Source organism: Rhea americana, unplaced genomic scaffold (assembly GCF_003343005.1).
Source record: "Rhea americana isolate MKP2758 unplaced genomic scaffold, rheAme1 scaffold_21, whole genome shotgun sequence".
Taxonomy (NCBI): Eukaryota; Metazoa; Chordata; class Aves; order Rheiformes; family Rheidae; genus Rhea; species Rhea americana.
This window is the reverse complement of record NW_028186258.1, coordinates 2,305,697-2,317,637: the sequence shown is the minus strand read 5'-3', so window position 1 is coordinate 2,317,637 and position 11,941 is coordinate 2,305,697. Positions and strand designations below refer to the sequence as shown.

The window sequence follows — 11,941 nt, the reverse complement described above, 5'->3', positions numbered from 1 at the left end:
CGGTCCGGGGGGCGCGGGGGTCTGAGGGGCGGCTGTGGGGCGGCTCGGGGAGGGTCTGTGTGAGGGCGGGCTGTAAAGGGACTGGGGGAGGGTCCCTGCGTGGGGAGGCGGCGTGGGGTGGTCCGGGGAGCCCCTGTGGGGAGGGGGTGATGTGGGGCGTCTTGGGGAGTGTTCGTGCGGGCGGGCGCTGATGTGGGGTGGCTGTGGAGAGGGCTGTGCGGCGCCTTGGGGCCGGTCCCCATAGGGGGAGTCGCTGTGGGGAGCGAGCGATGGGGGGTACCGTGGGGAGGGTCGCCGTGTGTGGGGCGGGGGGCATGTGGGGCAGCCTAGGGAGGGGGTCTGTGGGGTGGTGGTGGAAGGGTCCCCTGGGGGCAGAAGTGTGGAGAGGCTCTGTGGGACAAGGGTTGGCGTGGGGAGGCGGCTTGTGGCTGGAGTGAGTGGGGTCGGACTGGGAAAGGTGCGCACAGGGCCACAGAGGGGCCTGCGGTGCTCGGTGGGGCTGCAGAGGGTGGGCTGTGGGGCTGGAGGGGTTCCCGAGGGTTGGCGGCAGTGTTGAGGCTCTGATGGGGCTGGGCGCCAGGGAGCTGGGAGGTGGTTTCTCTCCACAGGGCTCTGCTGCGGGACGTGGGGAGGCTCGATGCCCCCTCCAGGGGTGGGTAGGGCCCCCCCGGGATGGGGCCTCTCCCTGGGAGAGGGGACGAGGGGCTGCTGTCCGTGGAAGAGCCGCTGAGTTAGGACAAGGGCTGGACCTCTTGTCACAAGGGGCAAAAGTTTGCCCAGCTGAGGCTCTGTTGTGTATTGTGGCTTTTATCACTTGTGTGTGTTTCCGAGCTGCTCGCTGCATAGCACAGCGCTGGCTCTTTTCTTTGCAATTTCTTGTCTTGGCCTCTCCGATAGACTGGCTTCTCCCTATCCTCCCCCAGTCCATTACTTGAAGTAGTGTGAATGTCTGTGGGAACCTTTGCCTTGTCTATCTCTCTCTTCAGTGGCTGCTAAGTAACTAAAATATTGCTGGTGCGGTATGTGGGCAGGATTTGCTAGCACACTTCCCCATAGCCGTGTCTCTGCGGTGTTAGTGTGATAGCAGCTTGCCCCTTGTTTTTAATTCTTGTCTTTAGTGACTTGAGATCAAATGAAAGAGACTGTTTCTTCTACTGTTCTAAGGGCCAATCTACTTATGACAGTGGACTCTACTTGCTAATTAATTTCTGTAGATCTGTGGAGGAGGAAGTGAAAAGTTTAGAACCAGTTTGCTTTTTGAGCAGCGTTCTTAACACATGAAGTTTGTGCTGATGAATTGTCCCAGTAATAACTAACAGCAACAGTTTGTACTACAGAAGTATAAAGAATTTGATAAAGCTCTTAAATAATTCAACTACAGCTAATTATTTATTAATTTATAAATATTTCAGAACATTGGAGTACCCCCCCGCGGTAGTTTTTTCCAGATGGTGTGAAGTTCTCTGAATGCTTTTGCTGTGGAAGCCTTGCTATATGTAACAAAATGCCTTGTTTTCCAAGGTCTAGTACTTTCATTTATCTGCTCGTTTCTTATTTGAGATAATGAGGAGAGACTGTGGGCTGTATTTTACTGCTTTGATCTGCAGAAGGCATGTGCTCTTTAGGAGTAGTACCTGTGTGAGAAGCAAAAGTATGAAATCATCCTTAAGGCAGGCATTCTTTCTCTTGAGGTTTTAGCATCTGAAATGGCCCTTCTAGCTGTTTTGGGAAGATGAATTTAGGTCACTGTGCGCTGTAAAAGGACAGCTTTCTGATTACTTCTTTAACTAGTTTAACAGATATGGAAAACTTTTCACAGCTGATTGAACCAAGTGTTACATGTCAATGGGGTATATCTGCATGTTAGTCTTAAGTGCAATGTCTTGCTGAACTCCCCTTTTGTTCTAATGTCAGAAAAAACTATGCAACAATTGACTCATGAGTTCCTACTCTTTCTGAAAAAGATGATGAAACTTTATGATGTTTCCTTAGGTTGAAGGCAGTAGAGGCTGAATACTCCCTGCTTGCTCTGCTCCGAGCCTCCCTACCATCTTCAACATGGCTGGTGGCATTACTGATACTGGAGAGCTTTATTCTCCTTACGTAAGTATTGCTGTTTTGGCCATTGACTGCCATTTGGGTTTTTGCTTAGCAGTCTTTTTGGAAATTCTACTCTCTCAGCATTATTTGTGTTTTTGTTTCCTACTTCCCCATGATCATAACCTCAATATTTCATGAGATAATGGAGATGAAAGGGTGGTAAAATAGCTTAGTTTCTTTATTGTGGTATCTTGTCTTGAAAAAGTCTCAAGAGTCTGTGAAACAAAGATTTTTCTGTCTCCAAGACACTTAGAAAATTTAGCTTGATTTATTGCATTTACAGTCAGAAACACGACTACAATTGGTGATATCTTACTGCAAGGCCTCAGAGGTGGTGTGTCTTCAAGGCATAAGCTACTTAATATGTTTGGTACTTGTATTTTTTTACATCATGAATCCTATTATATATTGTAAAGGGACAATGTCTGCTTATCCTAAATATGTTAAGAATAGTTTCAGATCCTGTATCAGCCCCTGTTCTCATTGTTTATATATTCTTTAGTGTTTTCATTAGCCCAAATTTGTCATATGAAGCTAGCATAAGCAAGGGACTATTGTGATACAGAAACTGTTCCACTTAGCTTTTTCTGCAGAGCCAATTAGTGGTTTACTATATTACGGGAAATACTGGTGGTCATAGCCACTGGTGTTTGTACAGTGTTGGCTCTTAAAAACAGTATGGCCGCTTACTCTGCAAACATTTTTTTTTCTAAAGTGAATTCACAAATCATTCAAGATGGACTGAAACCTCAGTGTTGGCTTTCAAATGCTTTAAAACATCTCTATGTTAATGACTGAATTTAGAACTACTGGATATTAGGCTGCAAAAATAGCCTGCAACTGAAAAAGGAGAGAGAACAAGGCAATATCTGGGACATCTGGACCCTAAAGGATTCATGTCACCTGTTCTTATGTTGTTATGTTAGTCTTGCAGTAATCTAGAGTCTCACCAAAAAGGCTATTGCACTCTCTCCTTTTTCCTGAAGATGTCTAGCCAGATTGAATACACAGGCATCATTCTCATCTCTGTCTGCTTGACCAAAGTCAAAGAAAATCACCTGAGTTTTTATTCAAGTGTCCTTCACTGAAAAGTGAGTGATGGCCCTGGCATTTGGAGCAGGAGATGTGCTTGGGAAATGACAGCTCTGCCAGCTGAATGAAAAGAACTTTCCTGCAAGCTGCAATAGCTGATTTTCTCCCTTTTGGGAGACCAGTCAAAAGCTGAAATTACTTTGCTAATGTCAGTAAATGTAGGGCAGGAGTGCTTGCAGGATCTCTGAGGAAAAAAATCTGCTGGTGTTAATTGTTCCATGCCCAGGAAATGGTACTCGGATAGAGTTCTTTACTAGCTCTCTTCTGGAGAGACCCTGACCTATATAAAAAACTTCGGGGGTAGTTTTTGATCTTGAATTTAGCTGAATTTACATTTTTGGTGTGGGGAGCAGTCTTGTCCAGGTGCACAATTATCTTTTGCCCCAGTCAGAAAAAAGCTAGTTGCTAGTGAGGATGAAATCCTTCTCCTTTCATGAGCGATACCCCTTTTTCAGAGTGTACTCAGCAGCTTCCTAGTAAAATGGCAAGCAGACTTTGAATTAGAAGTTAGAAATTGTTAGTTCTGTGTGGATATTTCCTGCTTGGCTAAGGATAAAGGAAAAAGATTTTAATAAGGTCTTTAGTATGCAATCATAACTACTCAGTTTGGGGTCAGAAATTAAGGAGACCCAGACCCGTATTATAGATCCTTCTGGTAGAAGGCTTGGATTTAAAAATGACCAAAAAAAAAAAAATCCTGTGTGCTTTCTGTGCTTTCTAACTTTACCTTTGGAGGTAAACTTATCTTTACAAGTGATAGTCTCCTCACATATTCTGTGAGCTTTCTGCTCTTGCTGAGTGATGACTGGAGCATGTGTATAGTTTTGGGGCAAATATGAGTAATTCCACTGGGACATAGCTAATCCTCCTGGGTGCTGACACTTCGCTCTGTTGATCTTTCAAGCAAAGATCATGAATGAGAGAAGTCTGTGCCTTAAGCAACCCACTTAAAACCACCATCCGTTGACCAGTGTGAGTTGTGTGATTTTGTGGCTATCCCCTTCCGTCAGTAACACTGGTTTTGCGTTGTCCAAACAACCTTCAAAGATAATGAGGAAAATCCAAATTAAAATTCAAATGGGAAGTGCTGTTGCTTCAGGCTGCCACCCATTTCCTAGACTGGACAGCACTGTGCACAAATGTTAAATTCTCCATGGCAGCTGATGGAAATGCGCCTTATGTTTATTCAGGTAGGTGAGGTTGTTGTCTTTAAGGTGATGATCACCTCTAACTCCATGGCAGTGGTACTGACGGTCTAGAGTAGCCGGAGGTCGCGTTTCTGCAACTCTTAAGTTTCCAAGGTGTGCTGAACGAAGGGTTTCACAGTACATACAGTGCATACTCTGCACTCCCTGTTCCCAAACCCATGGAGTGATGGATATGTGGCCAAATGTGACTTCAAGATCATGAAATAATCCACATAAGCTTTGAAAAGTAGAAAACTGGAGAGGGAGTATCAATTTCCCCAGAAATATACTGAAACTTACTTCATTTTCTTTGGTTATCAGGCACCTCCTTCTGTATTTATTTCTAGTCTGGGCTTGCTCCTTCTCTGCTAGCTCATAAAGATTACTCTCTCTGTACAATTAGTATGCCTGTGAGGTGTCTTGGATTATCTCTGGGAAAGCTGCAAACTCTGATATTGGATTATGTGGATGATTGCAGGTTGGTCTCATTTATATGTTCAACCTCATCGTCGGGACAGGAGCTCTAACCATGCCAAAGGCCTTTGCAACAGCAGGGTGGCTTGTCAGCCTTGTTCTCCTCATGTTCCTGGGCTTCATGAGGTATGTATCTTTAGCAGACTTCAGCTGGGTGGAGCTTTAAGAGCAGTGCTAAGACTTAAAGTACTGCCCTTCTGAGTGGTTCTCTCCTTCTGCTGGTTGGGCACTGAGATTTCTTCAGTTTTCTTGTCTGTGGACCTCATTTGGAGGGTTGCATCTTTGTGGAAGTCTGACTAATATCCAGGATGTGGTGCTACGTCCCATCTCCTGACTGAAAGGAAAGACTTTCTGTGTAGTCCAGAGTCTTCTGGGACTTTTTTCCCAGCTTCCTTTTTTTGAAATTGCCCTCACACAGATATGTCTTGTGCCTGCTTCTGTCACTGATAGATTTCCCAATGGCTGGCCAGATCATAAGTGACACAGGTTCATTTCTCTGCCTTGTAATTTGTGAAGCAGACCGATTGTGTTATTTTTTTTTCGTTGCTTCTGGCAACATTCTGAACAGTGGCAAGAGAGTCGAGGGAAAAAAAAAATACAATGTAGCTGGGCCCATCTGATTCCCACCTTTGCTGCTTGAGATCTTGAAGTTGGTCTCATGATTTCCATGCTGGTTCACTGTGAATTTCTGCCCAGATGCCTCCCTGCTGGAGCAGCAGGTGGAGCTAAAAGCTATTGATACAGCAGTGATGTTCAAATAGCTTGAGATTCTCCAGTTACTAACAGCAATGCCCTCTTCCAGGTGAGTTGTGAATCCTTGCTTGGTTTTGAAAAAAGCTCCTCCTGACTTTATAAGAACAGAATGTAAAAGTTCCTTTCTTGTGGGTAGCCAGCTCTGTCAGCCTGAAGGTACCTTTGACTTGGAGGCAGTGCTTTTCTGATCGGTTAGGTGCTGCTGTATAAAGGTAGCCAGCTGTCAGTACTGAATGTGTTGGTGCTTGCAAGTTCCGTACCTCATAGCTGTATGTCTCAGAGGCTTGATAAAAAGTGAATTGTGGGAGTGCCAGTAACTAGGAGATTTGGAACCAATTCCTTCTAGATGCATTATTTTTAAAGTGTGAAGTCAGTGCATAAAATTCAGTACCTTCTGATACGATTTTGCTGGATTTAATTTGGTGCATTCACAGTCTGTGGGTTTGCAGGCTTGTGCTCTTCTGCTGATCTGAAAGGGTTGCCTGCTGGTGCTAAGAGCTTTGGGAGCGGTGTCTCCTTGTTGCTTTGGTTATATCCTCATGCCTGTGACTCCCTTGTGCCCTCTAGGGAGCTTCTCTTCAATGTGAGAAGAATCTGTGCAGAAATTGCTATGTGGGCCTCAGGATGGGGCTGCTTTCTTCTATCCTGGCAAAGCTAATTTCTCATTTGAACTTGATAAATGAGTCCAGTTCCTGAAGCAGTAAGGAACCACTTTAAAGCCTTAAGTAAGATTGATTTGAGTTTTTTATTATAGGACTGTTTAATTGAGATAGTGACAGTTCATCTGTAGAAGCATTGGGGTAGTTCCAGCTATTTCCCTGGACAGGTTTTTTCCATGGTCCTTCAGCAAGGCATGTTTGCATGCACTTGTGATCTGCTTGTTGGTCTTGTATTGCTGCTTAATGCCCTTTGTAAGCTCCTTCTAGGAACAGCAGTACCTATGCTATGGGCCTCTAGGGGATAAGCTTCACAGCAGTGCTGTATGAGTCCTATGACCTGAAAGGGGAAAGGAAACTTGCTGCCTAACAAAGGGGAAAATCCTCTTGCCTTCTCCAACCTTCTGAACCACTAGCAAAGTGCCTTCCAGATATTTAAGGCATTTTCTTAATCCAAAGGCTTATTATATTTTACTGCATGTTGTATTTTGTGCCCTGCTTGAGCACTTTAATCTCAAGGACAGCAGGGAGCAGCAAACTGGGTTAAAAAACTGTACCAAAAAGGCAGAGGTGGGGAAAAAGTTGGTGAAAGGTTTTGTAGAAGCTTCTGTTCCTAAAAACAGATGAGAATAATGCCTTGTCTCTTCAGCTACCGTTCTTTGCTATTATTAATATCAGTTGAATTTCTCCCTCTAGCTATATGACTACCACCTTTGTGGTAGAAGCCATGGCTGCTGCAAACGCCCAACTGCGATGGAAGAGAATGGAAAAACGCAAGGTTTGTGCAGGTTTTAACTTTCAGGTTCCTATCGTTCTTCTATCTTGTAGGTCTGTACGCAGATTCCTCTGCAGGCTTTGCCTTGCCTCGTTAGTATCTCTAATAAAGGAATAAATTTCTACTCTACTTAACTTTGCCGTATAAAATATGGCTGTTAGTTCCCTGTGGGGTTGCTCGTTAAAGTCAAGAATTTCTACTCCTGAATTGAAAAATCTCTTGTGCTGCTTACATTTCGTACTGACTGTGCTCTCCCTGCCCTGAAGCACTGCTCAGTGAATGTAGAGAAGTGGCAGCTGATACACTGGTGCCATTTGGAGTGTGCTGAGGTCTGTAAATCCTTGCTGATCGCAGGTCATTTAACTGGAACAAACTCGAATGTCCTTGCTGTCACTTGAACTGTATTCCAGGGAATGGACATTCTCAGAGTATGTCCTTACTGTAAAACTAACTTCTGGTGTATTGGATCCTGGCTTTAGTGGCTCTTCTGGATCAATGTGAGGCATAATTGTTTGCACTGATTTAGAACCCTGCCTGCAGGTGAGTGGATTGGAAGTAAGAGAGAAACATGTCTGCCTTGGCCAGCTATAATAATGAATGAATTTGGATAATTTTTTCAGTTCTGCGATCCTGCAGATCAGCCTGATCTCCAGACTTGCTCTTTCTAACTTCCTAGTGCCACTTATCACTACACCAACTGGACACTATTCCTGTGTATATGACCTGCTAGGACAACAGAGTCTCTTCTGTCACTCACTTTAGCCTGCTTTTCTAGTGCCCTTTTCTGCCATCAGCATGTCCCAAGCCCAGACACAAGAGCTCCCTGGTATCACCTCTGCTTGCTAGCCTGTCCTGCCCTTCGCTGTTTGGAACTTTCCTTTGAGGTGCTGGAAGTGAGGCTGTGATACCGGTGGTGCCACAGCCTGTGCTGTGAGTAGCAGAAATCTCAGCTGTGATCTTTCTTTCCTTTCTGCCAGGAAGATGATGATGAGGATTCTTCCTCTGGAGTATCTGACAGTGATGTTCTCCTCCAAGATGGCTATGAACGAGCGGAGACACGACCTATCCTTTCAGTTCGTAAGTTCATGTTTCAGTTCATGCTTTCGCCAGATCTGAGACTCCCTTGCAGACAGCATCCCAATAGACTCCAGTAAGCAGAGTGGGACTCTTCTGTCCATTTCAGCTTTAACTCCCTGCGTTTGCATCCCAAAGTCCTTAGGACTTGTAAGATAAGATTCATTGCTAATTCTCTTTATCTTCTCTTTTCTGATAAAGATCTTTTCCTTCTAGGCTACTGAGATGAGAGTATCTTATTTTGGAAACATTTTAAACTAACTTCAGGGTTGCTGGGCAGATGACTTTGCAGGTGTGGAATAGTGCATACTGTCTCTAAAGCTGTTGCTAGAGCTTCTTGGATGTGTTCAGATAGTCTGGGTTTATTGGAGTAACTGAAATGCTTCTTGTTCTCAACTTGCAGAGAGACGTGGCTCACTCAATATCTTTGAAATCACCGAAAGGGTGGAAATGGGTCAGATGGCTTCCATGTTCTTCAATAAAGGTAAATGCTTAATGTTTTCACAAGTCCCTTCAAATCCTGCTGCACAGTGTGCATATGGCTGTTCCTTAAATCTGGGTGCTTCTCAGTGTCAGTTTGCATCATGAGTTTGTGATATTCCACCCAAAAGTGTTATTCCTTCTCTGTAAACTATATTCATCCGCCTGTGTAGTATTCACACAAAGTGAAGTATTTTGTACTTGAATAGGCTGGAACCTGCATAAGAAAGCTTGCAGTAGCAGAAATAACAATTGCAGAATATAGGCCCAGTTTCTTGAGACAAATAAGTAAGTCACTGCCTCTTCTGACTACTTTCAGTCTAGCTCTGGGCTGCATATATCTTCTGTCATCTTCACTATCTGAAGCAGTGGAGCCAAACTATAGAGTACACTAGTCCTACTGTGGCGATAACATTTGAGAGTGAGATGTTCACATTTCCCTGAACCCCCAAAGTTTTGATCCGAAGAAGAGAGGCCACTGGAGAGAACTTATAGCTGTGTGTATCTGGGGAGGTCATCTAGAAGGGCTGCCTGGACACTAAGCTGCTGAATCAGAAAGGATCCCTGGAGTGCACTTGAATAGACAAATGTTTTATCTGTGCGCTCTTAAATGCCTCTTGTTGCATATCAGGGAACAATCTTGTAATTTTGCTGCAATAAAGCCATATCTATTGCTGCATGCAATAGAAACGCAGCTGTAAAGTTAGGCATGCAGATACTTAGATACAGAGAACAATACTTGAGAAACACTATGCAGAGCCAGAAAATCATCATACATCATAGCTGTATGGTTTTGAGCTCGTTGGGCCCTATTTCTTGTGGAAAGTAGTATTCTCTTTTGTTTACTAGGCCCCTTATAAACACCCAATGGGCTAGTCTTTTCCACTACATCACACCAGCCTTATGCCAGTATAAGCCTGTTACCTTTGAAGGACAGCTGGGCTTAAAGAATAAGAACTCTTTGAACTATATTTTCGCTGTTTTTTAAGTTCAGATGAAAAAAAAAACCTTCTCCCAGGCCTTTTTAGATTTAAGTCATTTAGGACTATCAAAATATTACGTCTTGGATCTCGTTGCCGCTTTTCTAATTGAAAAGGAGAAGAGGTGAATTCAATGCATATTGGAAAGCCAGAATTTTCTTGTTCCTGGTCTAGCCTGTAGCAGTCAGTTGCTGTGACTTCGGGTAAGTTGGAGGAACCCATGTGCTTGAGTGTTCCCATAAGCTGGTTTCAGAAGGCCGCTCTGCATCAGTTTACTAGAGGGAGATGATAAGGACCCTTCAAGCAAGCCAGGGGTTGGGAATGCTGCCTTCTAGAAGGTCCCTCTTCCTTAATGCTAGCTGCTTCTCAGCCAGCAGAGGGTGCTGGAAACTCATGTCCTATCTGCTGTGAGAAGCTCATATACTTTTCCTAGCAAAGTCATATAAACTGCTTAGTATTCTAAATCTTAATCCCCCTTCTTAATGTTGCTTTAGCCAGGGTTATCTGATTTGTGTGTTAGGGATCCTCCTGTGGACCCACACAGCCCAATGCAAAGGGATAAGACGCTATGAAGGAAGTCAGCTGGAACAGCTACGGACCATAGCATGAAACTATTTGTGATTTCCAGTTAAAATGAAAGATACATATAGCTAAGGGTAGGATAGCTGTCACTCATTTGCTGCTTTCCCCTTTTCTGCGCTCAGAAATGAGAGTCCATCCCTGTAGTGTTGCAGAGTCCCAGTTCAGAGATGCCCTCTAGTCTGCTGAGCCATTGCAGAGAGAGGTGAAGTACATCCCTCTGCAGATACTTCGTCAAAGTGCTTCCTTCTGACAGTGGCACAGACAGGCTTGACTGAAGGTAGTTGCTCAGTCAGCTACTGTGAGAAACTGGGCAGTACCTGAAGTCCTGACCCCAAGCACCAATCTCTGCAATTTCACAGCTAGCAAATATCTGAGTTGTTTTTTTGTTTGCAGTATACAAAGGAGGGGTCCAAAGATGAGATGTTTGAGGGCTTTACAGCCTTCAGGACACTGTAAAGCCTCCTGAGGAAGGCTAATGGAGGCTTTGCAACAGACCTCAAAACCTATGGTTTCTAGTGAGTTACCTGCTTATTTCCCCTGATGGATTTTAACAATCTAACAAGAGTTGAATCTGCAACTCTGAGAGTTAAGCTGGGGATAAATCTCTGTCTCAGACTGTCTGCTTTCTTAAAGGGAGCTGACTTAAGTTTAGCCTGTGAAGAGTCTGCAGCGTGCTCTTCCAAACGAACCAGCTCTAAAGGATGACTTTTCCCCCCTCCTCTTTTTTAAACTTGCAGTGTTGGGTGCTTTCTTCTGGAATCCAGCAGTCATTTATTGTAATAATGGAGCCTGGGCGCATCTATTGTGCTGTGTTCTCGCAGGAAGTCATTGATTTTTCCTGTTTTGAGTCTAGTAATGAAAGTATTGATTGGGGAGGGTCAGTAGCAGTTTATAAAAGAATTGACACTAAAGTTCCCTGCCTTTGGAAAGGAAGGATTTCAGAGAGAAATATCACCTGGACTTCCTGTAGGCAGAAGTCGACCCTGGAACAGGCGTAGAGCGTATGCCCAGAAGCAAAGTTCCAGTGGATACACAGTGGTGCTGGTGTTCCAACAGATGAAAGAAATGCTAAAGCAAAATTTTGTTCTCGTATACCCTTATGTGCCCAGTGTGGGAAAGCCTTCAACTTTGTTTAGCACAGGCAAGATGACTGTTGGCACATGGAGGAGTGATTTATCTTGAATTCTTAGCTTGTCACATTAACCTTATTTTATGAATTGAGCAACTGAGGCCTGAAATCGGTAGCAAGTCCCTAAAATAAAATCTGTATTTGTGTCTGGTTCATTCTGTGCTTAGTGGATCTTGAGCTTCTGTCTTATGTCAGATACTTGTTATAATTTTCCACTTCCTTTAATATGAAGTTGGAAAAAAATGGTAGGCAGTTTGCCGCTGCCTTCAGAATGATGCAGACGCTCCAGAGGGTGTAGCCATCTTAAATCTTTCACAGAGGGAAAAAAACGAGGGGGGACGTGTATAAAATGAGCTGAGTATTTGTAGAGGGGTTGAAGATCTTAGCATGTCCTAATTTAGACAAACTAGGAACGTTTTTAGTATGTTGGCTTACTGTATTGCTTTATAGAACTAGGGAAGTTGTGTTGCTGCTTTCCAAATATAGCCTCTTTTAGAAATGCTTTTTAAGTATGCTCAGCATATTGAATAATTTATTTAAATGAAGGAGAATGACTATTAATGTCTCCTGACATGTAGAGATCCAGGGGCAGTAGGATGGTAAAGCCCATGGTAAAACTCAGGAGTTATTGAGCATTGCAGAAATTAATCCCTGTTCCT

The 11,941-nt window shown here is 43.9% G+C and overlaps 1 protein-coding gene across 3 annotated transcripts in view; it reads left to right on the top strand.

The window, feature by feature from the left end:
* The first annotated feature begins 526 nt into the window (after positions 1 to 526).
* SLC38A12 (solute carrier family 38 member 12) overlaps positions 527 to 11,941 on the top strand; it is a 48,420-nt gene continuing 37,005 nt past the window's right edge. Inside the window, exons 1-6 of one of the 3 annotated variants that reach the window (XM_085304560.1) lie at positions 527 to 1,521; positions 1,993 to 2,103; positions 4,858 to 4,979; positions 6,959 to 7,040; positions 8,015 to 8,114; positions 8,515 to 8,595. In XM_085304560.1, the coding sequence (XP_085160686.1) occupies positions 2,059 to 2,103; positions 4,858 to 4,979; positions 6,959 to 7,040; positions 8,015 to 8,114; positions 8,515 to 8,595 (430 nt within the window). In that variant the 5' untranslated portion in view covers positions 527 to 1,521; positions 1,993 to 2,058. Of the gene's footprint in view, positions 2,104 to 4,857; positions 4,980 to 6,285; positions 6,332 to 6,958; positions 7,041 to 8,014; positions 8,115 to 8,514; positions 8,596 to 11,941 lie in introns of those variants that run through there. The other 2 variants (XM_085304558.1, XM_085304561.1) reach the window with 2 other exon arrangements.